Raw genomic sequence first — 16,967 nt, 5'->3', positions numbered from 1 at the left:
GTCCATATCGATTTAGCAAAACTGGAAATGAAAATTGAGTGGACTCGCTAAACAAGCATGATACAAAAATATATGTACTACAAGAGACAACATGTACAAGCAATAGCCGAGGTTTGATCATCTTGGTACTTTGCCCGTGGCTGAACAAACTCGAGAACCCGCGAGGTCTCGAGTCAAGTAGATATAAAGAGCACACTTGATGAGCATTTACAGAACTCATCTAAAAGACCATTGTATTTCTTCAAGAGATCTTCCTTTGGTCTCAGGAACCCATATTATGACAAACAATAGGGCGAGGGCACTCATAACTGCATAAATCAAAAAGGTACCTGGCAAAGATAAAAGAGAAGAAGAAAAAAAATCCTGTGTTAATGCAACAAAAATAGGTGCCAATTTTCAGAGAGAAGCACATGGTGACGGAATTTCAACCTCCAGAGGTCCAACTCAAAAGCAAATTTGCAGTCATTGTTACCGCAAACGATGTCAACCAGTTGGCAAGTGTTGCTACACTGCCCGCAAGACTCTTTATGTTAACAGGAAGTATCTGCAATAGGCATAAAATAAGACACGGGGGAGGATGAAAATATATTAGCTAAGTAGTATCGTCAGTCTAACAAATTGATAGGACATAGCAATTTGAATGTTACAAGGGAATGGCCTTGAGGCTATGATTTGTATGCAGATTCAATATGTAAGTTATTGTCACATTCCAAACGATCAGTATCATGAATGAAGATTAAGTTTTCTCTGTACCACATTTCAAGTATTACATTGATATAGATATGCACAACGATTATGAAAAATATCACATATGAAAAATCTCATAAGCAGATATAATTTAATACCGCAACGCTTATTGAGATTCAACTTCCCAAGTGAACACGCATGGGTAAGACTCAGGACTAATAATGCTCATCATTTTCTCAGTGTGAACTTCGCATACAACATAAAATCACAAAAAGATTTCTCATAAATCCAAAATGTCAACCAAGCAAAAATTCATAAAACAGTGAAATCTACAGTCAAATTTCTTAGTTTTCACAATTAAAATGTTTACTATAAAATTCATAATTGGACACCTCAATGACTCAATATTCTATAGTAAAACTTCAATAATTTCAGTAAAGGTCAACAATTTGCAAAAAAGTAAATAAATGAACAACAATAAAACACAATAAGATCCATCAAGGTAAAAGAAAACCCATATAAAGTCTCAATTTTATTTTTTTTTACTCTTAATTTTCTATACTTGTAGGATTTCATCTTTATGTTAAAACAAAATTTGCAGTGACTTGTCTCAATCACATAACCTACTTGTACCTCTACCCTATGTATTGTGACAATTGTCATCTGAGGTCCTCTACAAATAACACAATTAACATAAGCACAAGGACATTCAAGAAGTCGTCGGTGGAATACTTGGAAAATAAAATGTAATACACTTGTTATGTAGATTATAAATTGGGCTTCTTCCTCAGTATCTATATTTCTATATTGAAATAATTAACTATAACAAAATACAGGAGGAACATACATGCTAATACCCATTATTAAAGCATTCTTGTGAGACCAGAGTCATTAAGTATATTACACAAGCACCTATATAATGAGTTTGTGGATAATTGATGAATCATCGTTGATTTTGTTAATAAGTTTTTCTTAAACTTTCAGAGAAATGTGCTAACCGACCATACATTCAACAAGAACACCAGGAACCTGCAGCAGTCTTTCTGAAGAGAGTAAACTAATTTGCTTTAACTCACATACCTCAGACATAATAATCCATGGAATTGCTCCCAACCCAAGAGAGAAGGAAATGACAAAAGCCTATGAGAAGATAAACAACAGATTAGGGATTACAAAACAATGACTTCTGTAACATAAAATGACAAACTCACGGCTGACATATACATACCACAAGTCCAACCAAAGAAAGAATGCTCATTACATGGTATGGATAAGATTCTTGAGAAAAGACTCCCTGTTATCAACAATTACAAAAATCTAAAAAATTATTGAAATAAACTTGAGCAAAGAATGCCTTGATAAGTATAAAGGATGCCTGATCACGTTAAAAAGGAACATCAAGTTGTGCCACAAAACAATCATTGTACTAGAATCAATTTAGTAAACTGACTATTGCCAGACTGACCTCCAGAAAAAAAACAACAGAAACTAGGAGAAGGCTTAGTGTCATTCCTGCAGTGGAGATCTGCAACCAGATAAGATTTTCCATGTACATTATTACTACTTATAAAACAGATGCATAAAAAAGGTAATTTATGTTGCATAAGCTTACTATAAGAAGAATTCTCCGACCAGCTCTGTCTGTTAACCATGTGGTAACACCAGTAGCAACCACCTGAAAGATAGTTGATGTCCCTTTGGTAAGAAGATGGGTAAGAAGATGAGACACTGAAACTTTAGAATATTATATTAAAATCTTGAAATGAGATTCAAAATGACTACCTGAATAGCTCCAAGACCGCATGTGGCAAGGTCACTATTTGTAATCCCTGTTCAAGTATAAAAATCCAGACAAAATTGGACATGTTTGAATTATCTGACTCAAATGAAGGTTTAGAGGTTTACCATTACAGATTGACATCAATTTATCCACATATATTAACAAATGGAAACCCCTATCTCTTAACAGTTCAAAGTGTATAAAATTCCAATTTAAAAAGATTCTAGAGTAAATTCGACAGGATGAAAAATATAATAAGATTGACTGTTGATGAATGAAATAAAACATTTCAGATTTAAGTTTCTCAAGGCATTTACCAGCAGCTTTGAAAATGTTGCTGGCATAAAATAGGATCCCGTTGATTCCACTTATCTGCTGCAGTACAAGCAGACCGATACCTATCTGTGTTTTGCATAGTTCATGATGAGAACAAGGTGATTTTCTCCTGTTAACAAAAGAACAAAGAAGTCTTTGTAGTGTATCACCATAAGAGGAAGTTTGTATCTTCTTTGTCCCAGTTGCGAAAACCGTATAGCTGTTCTTCTTGTTGACGATGCCACAGATCTCTGCATAAAAAGAATTTAAATTTAGTCAACAGGAGGAAGGCTGCATTCAAATAAGAATCATTTATGTATCTGATTTACTTCTGCATTTAGTAAAACTTTTGCACATCACAGATTAGAGATAGGCAGTCCATACCTTGATTTCATTCACTTCAACGGTGATGTCAGTATCAAAACCTCTCAAAACTTGTAAAGAAGCTTCAAAATCTTCCATCATGCCCATTTTTGCCTGCACAAATAAAGGAAAAGATAAATCTAAATATGTAACTTTAGGTTCTTCTTGATATAGACAATTATCTGATGAAACCTTACCAACCACCTTGGCGATTCCGGAATGAAGAAAAGACTGGGAATGAGGATGGTACATGGCAATATTCCTAAAAAGCATATGTAAAAATTGGTTCAATCTACACCAATGCCAGATCCATGATTTAATTTAGAAATGACGCCAGATGCTGGATGCGCAATCAATTGAGATTAATTTGGCAAAGACAAAAGTTCATATGTGATCAAATACAAGAACAAATTTAACTGTGCAAAACATCTCAGAAATTCATGGTCTTAAAAAGAATATTATAGAGAAGTGCATATTTTTAGCAGTTGCAAATGGTAAACAAAATGAAATCGAGATTCTGGGATCAAGCTGCCCAAAATTATTACCTATAACTGCAAGTAATCTCCAATGAACAAACATACCCAGTAGATAAGCTAGAAAAACGCCGATAGTCACAGAAAGCTACACAAGACAGAGGCCAAAATTAGGTCTTTATGTGATGCAGAACAAACTTGTTGCGATAAGGAATGTGTTCAGCTCAGGACCTGAACTTACCTGATTCACAGAGCCAAGTGCCCCTCTTAAATTCTGTGGAGCTATCTCTGCTATATATACAGGCACCTAATATATAGTTAGGAAGTCAGGAGACTCGAATGCACAAATTCCATCATAGAAATTTTTTCCATAAGAACTATAACAAACTGTATAGGAGATCACTCCAACGCCGAATCCTTCCAATAACCGACCCATATACAAAAACGAAGCGTCCTTCAAAAACACATCCCAAAAGCCTAAATTAATTGGAGAAGAATAACAAAATGTGGTTTATAATAGTAAGTGAGATTAAGCAGACAAACAGCAAAACGAACTAACTCTGGCGAAGGAAATAGCCAGCCATCCAATGATGTTAGGAATGGAAGCAATCATCAGCGACTACGACACCAAGAATGGCGATTGATCAGTCATCCAAATGGGAAATCTAGGTTCACTTTGAAAAAGGAAGTCAAAACAAGGTTTTGGATTCGTCTCACCCCCTTGCGCCCGATATATTCGGCAATTTGACCGCTGGCGATCGCGCCCACCATGGCACCGACGTTTGATAGGGAGCCAAATATCGAGAACTGAAAGCATCGAAGTACATCGGTCACCAAGCCAATCGCGTGAAAGAGAAAATTCTAAGAAGAATAAGAAACGGAGATGGAAGAGGGAAGTAGTAGGCGACCTCGGACAGCGAGAGTCCGAGGTCGGAAATGATGTCGTCCTGGGTCGGGGACGAGTAGCCGCCCGTGAAGCCGAACTGGATGGGGCCTAGGGCGACGATGAGGGTACATAGAACGACGGAGATGGAGGAGTCGCGGAGGACGGAGGCGGAGGAGGCCATCAGGCTGGACTGCCGCGACCCCATGCCGGCCGTGCCCATCCGGTACCAGCTGCCGGTGTGGAGGAACGGCTTCCTAAGGTCGCCCCGACCGTCCTCACCGCCGCTCCCACTCTCCTCCCCTCTGAAGCTCATCGTGGCGGAGCTGCCTCTCCCCTGCTTCTCCTACGAGAACGGATTTGAGACGATTCAATCGATGGAGAGAAGGAAGAAGAGACGTGTATGGAACAAAACAGGACACAACTGTGATCGCGCTCGCATAGTCTTCCTCCTGCATTTTCTAATTTTTAAAAATATCCTCCGATGTTTAGTATATTTAATTTACATATTATTCCCCCTTGATAAACCTCCCGCAGAATCTAAATTTGAGGGGTAAATAGAAAATCATAAATTGTGGAGGGCATTTTGAGAAAAACCGGGAGTACGAGGGCAAAAATGCAATTGCATTTTAAAAAAAAGTATGCGGGGGTAAGTTTGACTAGCCGGTGCAGCCGCATGGACGATGGCGTGCGGTGAAATAGCGAAAGAGAGGGGAGAGAGAGAATACGAGGAAACAAAAAAGCCATCGGAGCTTCACTTCTGCTGCCCCTTCTTCTTCTTCTTCTTCTTCTTCCAGAGTTCCCCGAACATTCGAATCCCAGCTCCCTTCCTCCTCTTCCAGTCGCCCTCCTCCATCGCCAGCGGCGATGCCCAGGCCGCGATGTGCTTGTCCACTTCGTCGTCGTCGTCCGCCAGAACAGCAGCCGCCGCGGCCTCCGCGGCCTTCCGCCACTGCTCCGTCTGCGCCCTCAGCCGCTTCATCTCCTCCTCCAGCGCCGATTTTGCGCCCTCGGCCGCCTCCAGCAGCTCCGCCAGCCGCCTCGCCCTCGCCTCGCTCTCTTGCATCTCCTCCTCCATGGAACTCAGCTTCGCCAGCAGCTCCGTCTCCTTCGCTTCCGCGGCGCTGGCGATCCGCTTTGCCTTCTCCGCGGCGTGCGCCTTGAAGATCATGTTCTCTTCGAGCAGGATCTCCGCCTCCTTCTCCTTCTCGAGCAGTTTGGCTTTGAGATCTTCCACCGATGTATCTCCCTTTCCGTCCTCTCCTACGGCTTCCTTCGCGACCATCGTCTTCATCTCCTCCGGCACGGACTCAGCTGGGATTACGACTTCGAATACATCCATCGTCTCTGGCGAAGTGACTGCTTCTCCTTCGGATTTGCTCTCTCGCTCTCGCTTATCCTCATCTTCTTCGCCTGATTCTTCGGGGGCCGGTGGGGCTGCCGGGATTCGCTTCTTGGCCCGGACGAGAGCTTCCTCGGCTTCCAGCTTGGCGACCTCCGCCGAGGCCAGTCGATTCCGCAGCTTCTTGAGCTCCTCCTGCACCTTACTCAGCCTGGATTCCAGATCAACCAGCTCCGTGCCCCTCTTCCTCTAATTTAGCGAATCGCACACAAAATCACATCAGTTAGTTCCCACCGACGGAGGACGAGGTGGAGGAGATCGAAGATACACTACCTCTTGCAAGACACCGCCGCGAGGGGACGCCTTGGGGCTGCGTTCCTTGCCGGCGGGGCGGCGCACGGCGTTGGCCTCCGATCTGGCGGTGCTCTTGAGGTGGAGCGGCACCCGCGGCGACTGCCGCTGCGACGCATCTGATCCCCTCGACGCCATGGAAAGGAAACGCCTGCCTTTCATCGCTCCGATCTAAACAAAAGCCTCATCACAAACAGACAAACAAACAGAAAAAAAAAACCCTACCTCGACCTCGGCATCGGATTCAAGGGTAAAGCGTAAGCTGCTGCTGCTGCTGCTGCTGCAGTTCAAAATTCAAACGCTCTGTCTCAAGGAAATGAAAAGAGATTGAACGAGCAGCAGCATTTAAATGCCAATGCGACAGTGGAATTCAAGTTCTTGGAAGTCATGCTGCCAAGATTTATCTCCTTTCCCAAAAAATTAGGATGAAGTCAGGATGAGGAAGTGGCACCACTCAACACTCAAGAACTCAAAATCTTCTGTTTATTTTGGTTACCTTCGATTTAGCTTCTACGTCCATCTTCGTTACATTCAATGAAATGATGTAGTTGGATCAGGGAAATCCATTCAAACAAGAACCAAGCGGCCTGGAGGAAGGTGAAAGCATGTGAAGCTCAAGGCATAGTTTCTTGCTTTCGGATGAACATTTGCATGTGACCTCCCTGCTGCAGGGTCCTACCTCTCTAAACAGCGGCAGACAATCACAAAGTATGGGAGCACCACTGTCGTATATTGCCATGGTTTTTTTTGGGGTTTTTTTTCACTTTACTTTCTAGAAAGTAAGAAAGAAAAAAAAAATTAAATTCATATGATTCATTTTATGGTTGCACGATAAAAAAATAAATAAATAAATAAGAGAGGCTTTACCCTAAAAATTGCTATAGAGCCAATGAAACTGCGTAAAAAGATAAAAGACCCATTTTGTTTGATAAAAGGTCCATTTTTATATTTTTAATATGACATTGAAGTGATATATTGAAGACTACCACAAATTTATATAGAATTCTAGCTATTGTAGATGTCTAAGTAACAATTAATTTAAGGATATCTCTAATGTTTAGAGTTTTATATGAATTAAAGTAGGTTTTTTAGCTATGGGCCTAGCAAAAGAAAAATCGAGATAGATTCTTGTAGGATTGGATTCTCCCCTTTAAAATCGGATATGAAGGTTTCCTTTCATCCGGCTCAAGTAGTGTAACGACTCGTCTTCTATTAACTAGGTTGTAAGGCCGATCGCTACAGTTATGTTGTGCTAAACTATTCCCTGACCATTACTAAAGACATATGCGGAAGCTGGACTAATTAAAATTTTACTAAACTACTGACATTTCTTGGTTCTATACATGCTAAGGGAGGTAAACTAACTACTCATAACATGTTTTACCTTCCCCATGGCCAAGGAACTGAACTTAGACACTCCCCCACTGATACCAGACCTCCCAATCGATCCACGGATCGATTGGAATAGTCGGATCGATCCAGTGATCGATCCAGCCGGCTACTGTATGCGGAACATAAGTTGGATCGATCCAGTGATCGATCCAGCACGCTACTGTGCTCGGGCAATATTCTGGATCGATCGGCTGATCGATCCAGACTGATCAATCGATCCAGTGATCGATCCCAGAGCCTTCTGTCCGCGATGGAATTGGCTGGATCGATCGATCGATCGATCCAGAAGCCTACTGTTCGCGAATCCAAGTGCCCAGTCGATCCTTCGATCGATTGGAAACTCTCGAATCGATCAGCTGATCGATTCGAGTTTCTGATTCCGTGCCAAAGGTCTGATTTCAGCACTGTTTCGTGCCTCAATCACATTACAAGTACTAAAATGACTAGGAAACACTCCAACGACAACAACTAACATTCTAACAACATAAAAGGGGTGTTCTAAGCATAATAAGGTGCATAGTTAACTAATTCATAGCGATTAACATACTAAAGTGCAAGATGACAAAAACACTGAAAAGTTCTAATGTTTGAAACAGAGCTTGCTAAGGTTCCCTAAGATCTCTACTCCAAGTTCCTGCCCACACACACCATCTCTGCATTGGCCTCCAGCTTCCTCTGCTAGTCCATTTTTCCCTTACCTTTATCTGCAGTATAAGGAAAATAGAATCTGTAAGCTTAAAGCTTAGTAAGAAACCGACTACCTCACTAAAACATGCAACGATGCAAACATGCTTTTAAAGAATGCTATTTGAAAACATGTACTGGCATGGCATACTATGGTTGCAAGCATAAACTGAAATAACTGAACATGCATACTGAACATGGCATGGCAACTAATCATATGAATCAATAAAGATCACTGAACTGAACATATAATAGGCTAAACTGTAGCTAAACTGATACTGAATTCCAACTCAACTAACATAACTAATTTGAGCTTTGAAAACTAATTCATAATAAGTGAAAATACATAATCATACTGTACTTGCTGTGCGCGCATCCCTAACTAGACCCGGTTTTGCAAGTCCCGAATTTAGTAGGGTTAACTAGGTTATCTAAACCTAGGGACGACTGTGGGAGTCCAATCCAATGGATATCTGATCCAGTACAGTGTCACTGAAAATAAAATACTGAATATAGCTAACTGTTTTAACTTGTTGTTTCTAGGTTATCTGAACCTAGAGCTAGGTTGTTTGAACCTAGAGGCGACTGTGGGAGCCCACCCATTGGACCGTAGTCCCATATAAACTATAATAAACTGATTTACTGATTTAAATGCTCCTAATGCAGTTAACTAAGCTATTTAAAATGTCTAATTTGCATTTTAACTTAACTAGCTATTTTATCGAACACCTAGTGTGCCCCAACTCTCCCCTCTATTAGGGAGACCACTTCTAGGCACCCGACAACGTCTAGGAACCCCCACTGAAGAGGGAATACGTGTCCGGCCCATCTAGAAGTACTCACTAAATCCCTAAATCTGCGAGGAGGGTCAAATTCACCCTATGCGTCGATAAAAACAACAGATAGCTAAACTAGTGCGTATAAAACCAAACGGAACTACTTATACTGCAGGTGAGGGGTTTCTTACCTTGTGTGCTAGATTTCTTACAAATCTAATCGCTAGGAATTCCGGTGGAGACGACTTCTCGACGATTCGCACGCGTCCACGTGCTCTACTCGCGGAGGGGAACGTCCTTGTGCTGAAATCGTCGCCGGAAAGTGACCTTGGAACCCTAGGGAGAGAACCCTAGGTCTCCCTGTGGTTTGCGCCGACAGAGGGAGGAGAGGGAGAGGTGGCGTCGGTGAGGTTAGGGTGAAGGAGAAGTTGCCGAACCAACACAAAATAAACCAAACCAACTTATGTTTTCCCATTTATATTAAGTGGGTATTTTGGCCCAACTCAATTATAAATATATTTGATTCTCCTTTCTCTCAGCACGGCCCTGCTGGGTTCACCGGTTACTAAGGCTAACTAAAGGTTTAACGGACCCGAGAGGTCCTGGGTTCGATTCCCGTTAAAGCCTTTTTATTCTTCTAATTAGTTTTGCTACTTCCGCTACTCGGAAAATTCCGGAAAAATATCTAAAAATTCCAGAAAAATCATAGAATATTCCTAAAATAGTTTTGAGAATTTTCGGGAGTTACAAGTAGTTACCTCAAAAAAGGGAATTGTTTCTTATTTTAATAGTTTGTTTGAAAAACTCTACAGACAATGAACTACTCCTTACTCAAGTTCGTACTAAGGACCAACGATTCATTCTTTTTTTTGTGTTATTTTCATTTTAAGAATTACTTATGATAAAATTGGATAAAATGAAAATCGTTTTGAGAGATATTATGCATGTATCAGATATATCATGGCCAATTCCTCAGAAGATTCTTCCACAATGAACTCTGACTCTGAAAAGTAAGATTTCGAGTTTGATAAGTAAGATTTCGAGTAAGTGTTTCCAGAATCTCTTTCTATCCGAAGAAATAATTCATCGAAATAATGAGTCACTCATTCCATTGATATAGACACATCTGAGATTAAAAGGATGGGTACCGCGATATTGAAGTACAGATCTAAAGTGATGGTTGTTAAATAATTGAGTTTGTAATATTTTGTAAAATACATATGCTTGGGACAAGGAAGATAAATCGTAATAAGTATTTGAATTATTACTAGGATTAGAAAAGTCCTTTTCTTTTTCTATAGTCGAAATAAAGTTCATTGTATGTTGTTAATCAATTCCTTTTTGATTTTTTTCATCGGTGTAAATGGATTCATTGATAAATTTTTTTTTTTTTGTTAAAGTTATGCATTGACCTTTGAAATGCTAACCATACATGTCAGGATACCTCGATGAAATGTGAAAAATATGAAAACCCACCACTCTCTCCACAAGCAAAAAATCTCCCTATAATTTTCTTTTATGGATCCTACATTATCAATGTCTTTTATACATTATTACTTACTATCACTCTTAAACTAAGAACCCAAGACATTGCATCTATAATATCGCGTTGCCGACTCACTCCAATCCCATCCAATCTAATCCAAATATCCAATCCAATGGGATGCCATGTGAAATGTGAATGTTCTCATTATCCTATCCGTAATCCATCTAAGCCCACGATCTCATTATCGTATCCAACTAAGATTCTACTCTAATTCCACTATCAGAAGTGCACCATTCGCCACATGCAATGTCTATAGGCGATATACCATTAACAAGAAGCTAGTGAACGCCCACACAACACGTGCAGAAACAGTGGATAGCATCTCCACTTACACTTTCCTTGTCGGGCCTTTGACCTTATCATCACAGTTTATTAGCAACTTAAGCCTGCATTTCCAAAATTTACTTGGAATTATTAAAAAAGTATTTTATAGAACTAAGTTGGTCATCTATGATTAATTAAAAAATTCAGTTCGATGCATAAAATTTTAGTTATATGAGATTTCAAAGAAACATTCATTACGTAATTTTATCCTTCTATTTTTATAAGAGGTTATTTATAAATCATCTATGAATAATTGACTTGTAAAAATAATTGTTATAAAAAATATATAAAATATCAATGTGAAATATTTTAATAAAAGAGTTCACTAAATTTCCATGGAAGTTGAGTTTTATCTTACTAGTATGTAAAAGGTTATTTTTAAAATTTGAATATGTGACTTTTAAATCCTACAATAATATTATTTTACTGTTGCACAAGATTAATTATCCCTCAACTATTTATTAAAAATCATTAATGAATCGCTCGCTTGATCGCCTTATGAACTAACTTGATCTTTATGTATAGTGTTATGAGACGGTGTGATAATTAAAATATGAGGTATTATTAAATGAGATTTTGAGATTAAAATTCAAGTGTGTTCGACTATACCTTCTTTGATATTTTGGTCACTTATACTAATGGTTAGTAATCATTCATGATTTATTTTCACCGTGTTGATCTAAGGACGAATTGAGGGGACACTGGGAACAAAGAAATCACCTTTGTCATTTGATCTTTATGTAGAGTGCCTCTGAGGTAAGGTTGAGTTAGTTTCAATGGGATAGGACTTGTTACAATAGGTTTGGGCCTAATGAATAATTTTCCTTAGTAGTTAATTATAATTTTTCAATTTACTTTTTCATATATCATATCATTAATAGGTAAAAAAAATTGCCCCCACGAGCTGGATTAGCTGGTTGGGTACCTGTAGTTTGCCAATGAAGTCGTGGGGTCGAAACCATGATTTACTCCCTCTGGAATCTCGTGGGATCGAGGCCAGGGCGGTTCCACCTTTTTACCAATTAATAGATAAAATTGGTGCTACACACGGTCAAAACTGAAATTTTAAAAATTATATATTTCAGTAGTTTAGAGAAATTTCATATTCCTTTTGCAATTCGATAGCGAAAAAGGATACATAAGGTTCAAACTCAAATCCGGTTTGTTCTACAGTGCAACTACAACAATTTCATGGGTAGATCTGCCAACCCATTTCCTAAATATTTAAAAATCTCTGTTTCAGCGAGTTGACCTCCACCGGAATTTTACTATTTTTCGTTGCGATCTTACGCCGGATTGCTTGCGCAGCCATAGATCGTTTTAAAGCTTGCGGAGGCATACAATTCGTTATCCTTAAACCTGCTCGACGGCTACATCATTCAAATCAAGTGATGGAACTCAACGAGCGGCCGTCATCCGGCGCCGGCGGATCGAAGAGAGTCAGCGCCGTCGTCGAACGATAGAAATGATCGTCAAAGTTCCCACTGCCCTCCAAAAAGTGCACGTCGCGGCCGTTCGCCGGTTCCTGGCCGGGCGAGATCGTCGACGGAAGGATTTGCTTCCGGCGAGCGGTTCCGGCGAGCGAGTTCCGATGGGCGGGGGCGGGGTGGTTGTGCTCCGCCGTGTAAGTGATGAGCAACATCTCCGGATCCGCCCTGCTCCGCTCCACCTGCTTCTTCGCCTCACACGCCTTCGAGCTGCTGCACCTGTAGTATCCCCTGTTTCCACCCAAAAATCTCAATCAATTTCGATCCAAACAAAGATAGCAAAAACTAAATTAATCGATCATCAATTTCAAATCATAGAATCATTATACCGTGGATAAGGGGAGCCCTTGATGGGCTTCTGCCCGTACTTCCTCCATGCCCACAGGTCCGGCTGGGCGCCGTCCGCCGGCACTTGGCAGGTCACCTTCTTCTGCTGATTCTTCCTGCGATCAAGTTCACCGGCGTCCACAGTTACCGAACGGTAGGCGAGAGTCGCAAAGTGACTCGATCTGTACCTTAGTTTGGAACGGGTAATCAACCTCTCGGCTCGTCTGCTCTGCTGACTATCAGAGATCACTTGCTGCTGTTTGAATGCTCGTCGATGGAATTCTATGGGATCCTGTAGCTCACAGAAGCCGAAAAGGCCGTCGTCCTCGTCTTTAGAAACGCGTACAGCCTCCTCCTTGGAGTTGGATAAGGAGTCGCTAATGGCGAAGGAGCTGGCGGCTCTGACCACGGCGAATAGATCCCAGTTGTTGTCGTCCATGGGAGGAGCATGCATGGAAACTGAGTCAGCCAGTAGAGCTTCAATCGAATGGAGGGAACTGAGGGAAGTGGTGGGGGTGTTTATAATGGGTGAGACAGATTGTTAGACGCATTGGTGGGGCCAGGGACTGGATAATGGATTCACACAATCTAAGGATCATGAGAACCTACCGCCAAGTTGGCGTTGACCCTAGGTACAAGTCAAAAAGTTATGCTGATCGAACGGCTGATGTTCAATGTTACCTCCTTCTATATCGGTGCCTTAATCCTAATTAGTAGGCAGAAGAAGCCGTCAAGGAATCACACGATTCACGTGCTCATGTCAAAATCTATTCCGGCCCTCATTAGTCATTGTCCTATCCATTAGCACTATATTACGTTACATGGTAATGAAGTCCCACACTACACTCCACGTGCATTAAAAGTAATTGGATGTCCCACTTCCAATATCCTTATCAAGGTTTGGACTTTGTATCCAGGGCAACTAGTAGCATTCTCAAATCTCAGAGATCCTCTCAGGTACTGAATAATCTTGCTAGAAGTTTACTAAATTAATTCAAACGTTCCTAAAGCTACTGAACTACGGGCCCTCTATATGCTTCTGATCAACAAGCTAAAACGTTTCTGGATGAATCTTCCAAGTCCACCACATAACTGTCTGCAGAGAGGGCAAGCACATGAATGAATGATACATCCAAGAGAAGGATTAAATGCTGACTGACAAGATTAGCAGTTCCAGGATTAGCTAACCTGGGCCACTGCTATACAGAATTAGGGATTATAGATCTTGAAAACAATAAAGTAGTTAATTTCTGATTGGAGGTATCAACTATGAAGTAACCATTCCCACCCTACTGGAATGGTGATATGATTGCTGCGTGTTGCATAAGGGGCGCAAGAATAAGTCCCAATATGACAGATTCATTGCCTTCCTCGCCGCAATAGAAGACATAGGCAGAGACAGATGATTCTGAGCTTCATCTAGAGCAGCAAGAACACAACAATGCTCAAAAGCAACATGACAAGCTCTTTAAATTGCATCAAGGGAGAGAGAGGGGACTGGCTGAGATAAGTTCATTACCAGGATCATGACTATGGAACGTAGGAGTAGACTTTTTTTATCCTTCACATGGGATGAAGTTGAAGAACAAAAGCAATCAAGGAAGTACACAAGAAGTAGCAACAAATTCTGATCCACTAACACACACACAACCAAAAAACAAGGAAAACACAACTGAAGGAGAGAAATTTCAAGAAACAATAGTACAGGAAGTTTCACTAACTTGTTGCAAGCCCTTCAATTGAACACACTAACCTTCAAAGATGCATATACAGAAGGTAAGAACCTCTAGAGTTTGTGTCCTTTTTATTCAAGTCATAGAATTATTGAGTGGAAAATTTGCATCTCCCATTTGACTAGGATATGGATGGCTAACATTATCAAACCAAATTTAAATTTGGTGAAATTTTTTTGATTTAGCATTGGACTTATCATGGACCACTAAATCAATGAAACATCCAACAAGTGACACTAAATTACAACAACCAAACCTCAGTAAACCAATCCTAATCAGATAAAAATTGAGTGAATCTTAACCTTCAACAACAGTGCATCAAAACCTCATAGAATCCAGTGATGCTAATGATGCTAACTGTGCAAATCAACTTAGCAAATAAAGGAAAATTCAGACAGAATTCATGGCATGAATATAAGCTCCAGTTCCAATTCACATTAGGAAGAGATAATTCAGTACCACAAGTAGGCATTGGCCAAGAAGAAGAATAAACTAACCTACAAATGGGCTAGGGTAGGGTGGAGTGAAAGATCAACTCTTTTACCAGTATCAGATCGCTTCGAACGCTTAATTTTGGCAAGATGCATCTGCGAATCCACGATGATCTGCACCTTCTGGAACATCAACGCCTTAGCAAACTCCATCCGCTGTTTTTCCAGCTCAATCATCTGTCTTTGCTTTGATTCCTCCACTCTCTCATATATCTCAGCAAACTTCATGATTGCCTTAGCCAGTTCGCGAACGCCGCTGCCCTCTTCTTCCCTCGCCCTTTTCAATCTTCTACCAGACCTTGACGACGACCTTGATAACGAATCTGAACCATCATCTTCCTTCTCCTGCTCATCGTCGTCATCATCGTCTGCAGCTGCGGCAGCCGCCGCAGCAGCAGCACGCCTGAAGAAAGCGTTGTCTACAGCTGCGGAAATAGCAACCCCAGGCTTTTTCTTTGGCTCCGCTGGTCGAACGGCGGAGGCAACGGGCAAGGCAGAGCCTTTTCGATGCGAAGGCATCGGATGAGCGAGAGGTGGCGGAGACATGGATTGCTTCTCGGAGCTCGGAGGTAGGGCGGATCCAATGAGGTCATCAAGGCGGGAGAAGAAGGGCCACTGGCTCTCGCCGCCGTCAGCAACCTTGGACTTCTCGACCTTGTATTTCTTCTTGAGCGTGTCGATCCGATTCTTGCACTGGACGTCGGTGCGCAACGGTCGGCGGCCGGCGCCGCGTCGGGAGTTAACGGCGTCGGCGACTTCTTGCCACTGCTTCTGCCGGAGGTTCCCTCGGTTGAATTCGATGTAGCGATCACCCCAGGCGTCGAAAAGCACGGAGGTTTCCCCCTCGCTCCAGCAGTCCTCTCGGTAAGGCACCCCCGGCCCCGGGTTCGGCGGCCTCGTCGGCGCAGCATCCCGCCTCTCCATCTACAGGATCAAACTCTACTCCTCCGTTCCCTTCTTATCTCTCTCGTTCGCCTCGTTTCCCCTCTTTGCGTCGGCGCCTCATTAGACCGTGTCGTTATTTAATGACCGCCGACGACATTAGGGTTCGGCTCGGCGGAGAGCGACGGAGAAGAAATCGGCGATAAGCGAATAACGCGAACTCGGAATTCACCGGATAAAAGGCCAGGCCCACTGTGACACGTGTTAATTTTGTAGGCAGATCAAGTGGGTGGGCCTGACAGGGGATGGCCGTTGATTTTTCGGAGTCCTAGGCCGACGATTCGATTGTGCAAAGGATAATCACGTGATATTAGATTTTCTGATTATTGATAATTTTTTTTATAAAATTAAATTAGTCGTCTCAATTTAATATTGTCTATTGAATTTTTTTTTTCTCAGGATAATTCAATTTAAAGGTAACAAAACAATTAAAATAGTAAAAATTATTGAAATATTTGAATAATATTAGAAATAATTTTTTAAAGATTTGTTACTTCTGTAGAATGTCAAATAATAGGTATTCAAAAACTTATAAAGCAAAAAATATTATTGATAAAAAATGATTAAAACTTTAACCCTAACTTTACAAAGACCAAAAGAACCTAAATTTACGATAATCAAAATATAATAAAAATATTTAAAAATCAATTGGACTACAAATATATTTTTTATTATATTTTTAAATCTGAAACTAGGTGATTATGAATTTGACTTGCTAATTAATGTAAATATTTGAATAAGTTTTAAGTTGATATATTATAGATTTCGTGATTTAATTTAAGTTAAAAATTATGATTTGTATAATCCAAGATCAATTTGATATTTTAGAACGTAGGATCATAAGATCATATGATTCTGTTTCAGATGGAGCTTGAATTTTTATATCGAGGATGGTGAAATGTATGTATTTACGTTGAGTGGAGATGATCATATTGTTACCTTTCATTCGTTACACACATACATTTCTTATAGTTAAAAATTGAGAAGCTGTCGTTGCCATGCCCCCTTTGACTCTGTCCCTGGCCTATTTATGAATTCTGCAAACACGAGCGTTTGATGTTTCAACTAGAA

The 16,967-nt window shown here is 40.9% G+C and overlaps 4 protein-coding genes across 12 annotated transcripts; all 4 read right to left on the bottom strand.

The window, feature by feature from the left end:
- Nucleotides 1-11: 11 nt before the first annotated feature.
- Nucleotides 12-4,817, bottom strand: LOC121979205 (sugar transporter ERD6-like 4). Its single transcript, XM_042531147.1, has 17 exons — nt 4,527-4,817; nt 4,336-4,425; nt 4,178-4,237; nt 4,007-4,072; nt 3,860-3,925; nt 3,691-3,766; nt 3,343-3,407; nt 3,167-3,259; nt 2,953-3,033; nt 2,785-2,869; nt 2,470-2,516; nt 2,300-2,362; nt 2,153-2,212; nt 1,916-1,981; nt 1,768-1,827; nt 430-544; nt 12-329 (listed from the first exon to the last, which is right to left on the bottom strand). Exons 1-17 carry the CDS (start codon nt 4,815-4,817, stop codon nt 217-219), a joined length of 1,497 nt encoding a protein of 498 aa, XP_042387081.1. The 3' UTR covers nt 12-216.
- On the bottom strand, nt 4,712-6,900 carry LOC121979206 (interactor of constitutive active ROPs 4-like). 5 transcript variants are annotated; one of them, XM_042531150.1, is made up of 4 exons: nt 6,420-6,900; nt 6,177-6,345; nt 5,230-6,092; nt 4,712-4,847 (listed from the first exon to the last, which is right to left on the bottom strand). In XM_042531150.1, the coding sequence occupies exons 1-3, from the start codon at nt 6,431-6,433 to the stop codon at nt 5,256-5,258; spliced, it is 1,020 nt and encodes a 339-aa protein (XP_042387084.1). In that variant the 5' UTR covers nt 6,434-6,900; the 3' UTR covers nt 4,712-4,847; nt 5,230-5,255. The 5 variants fall into 5 exon arrangements, with proteins under 5 accessions (XP_042387084.1, XP_042387083.1, XP_042387085.1 ...); XM_042531149.1 differs by lacking the exon at nt 4,712-4,847 and having other exon boundaries at nt 5,105-6,092; nt 6,420-6,601; nt 6,691-6,900; XM_042531151.1 differs by lacking the exon at nt 4,712-4,847 and having other exon boundaries at nt 5,105-6,092; nt 6,420-6,598; nt 6,691-6,900.
- Nucleotides 6,901-12,012: 5,112 nt separating this feature from the next.
- LOC121979204 (trihelix transcription factor ASIL2-like) lies at nt 12,013-16,075 on the bottom strand. 5 transcript variants are annotated; one of them, XM_042531144.1, is made up of 4 exons: nt 15,008-16,075; nt 12,943-13,826; nt 12,733-12,846; nt 12,013-12,634 (listed from the first exon to the last, which is right to left on the bottom strand). In XM_042531144.1, exons 1-2 carry the CDS (start codon nt 15,876-15,878, stop codon nt 13,774-13,776), a joined length of 924 nt encoding a protein of 307 aa, XP_042387078.1. In that variant the 5' UTR covers nt 15,879-16,075; the 3' UTR covers nt 12,013-12,634; nt 12,733-12,846; nt 12,943-13,773. The 5 variants fall into 5 exon arrangements, with proteins under 5 accessions (XP_042387078.1, XP_042387079.1, XP_042387075.1 ...); XM_042531146.1 differs by having other exon boundaries at nt 12,014-12,634; nt 12,919-13,826; nt 14,961-16,075; XM_042531143.1 differs by having other exon boundaries at nt 12,014-12,634; nt 12,919-13,826.
- Nucleotides 12,301-13,184, bottom strand: LOC121982645 (WRKY transcription factor 22-like). The gene is made up of 2 exons (XM_042535780.1): nt 12,733-13,184; nt 12,301-12,634 (listed from the first exon to the last, which is right to left on the bottom strand). Exons 1-2 carry the CDS (start codon nt 13,182-13,184, stop codon nt 12,301-12,303), a joined length of 786 nt encoding a protein of 261 aa, XP_042391714.1.
- Nucleotides 16,076-16,967: the final 892 nt, after the last annotated feature.

Source organism: Zingiber officinale, chromosome 5A (assembly GCF_018446385.1).
Source record: "Zingiber officinale cultivar Zhangliang chromosome 5A, Zo_v1.1, whole genome shotgun sequence".
In the NCBI taxonomy this organism is placed as follows: Eukaryota; Viridiplantae; Streptophyta; class Magnoliopsida; order Zingiberales; family Zingiberaceae; genus Zingiber; species Zingiber officinale.
The sequence above is the reverse complement of the archived record's forward strand: the minus strand, read 5'-3'. Positions and strand labels throughout refer to the sequence as shown.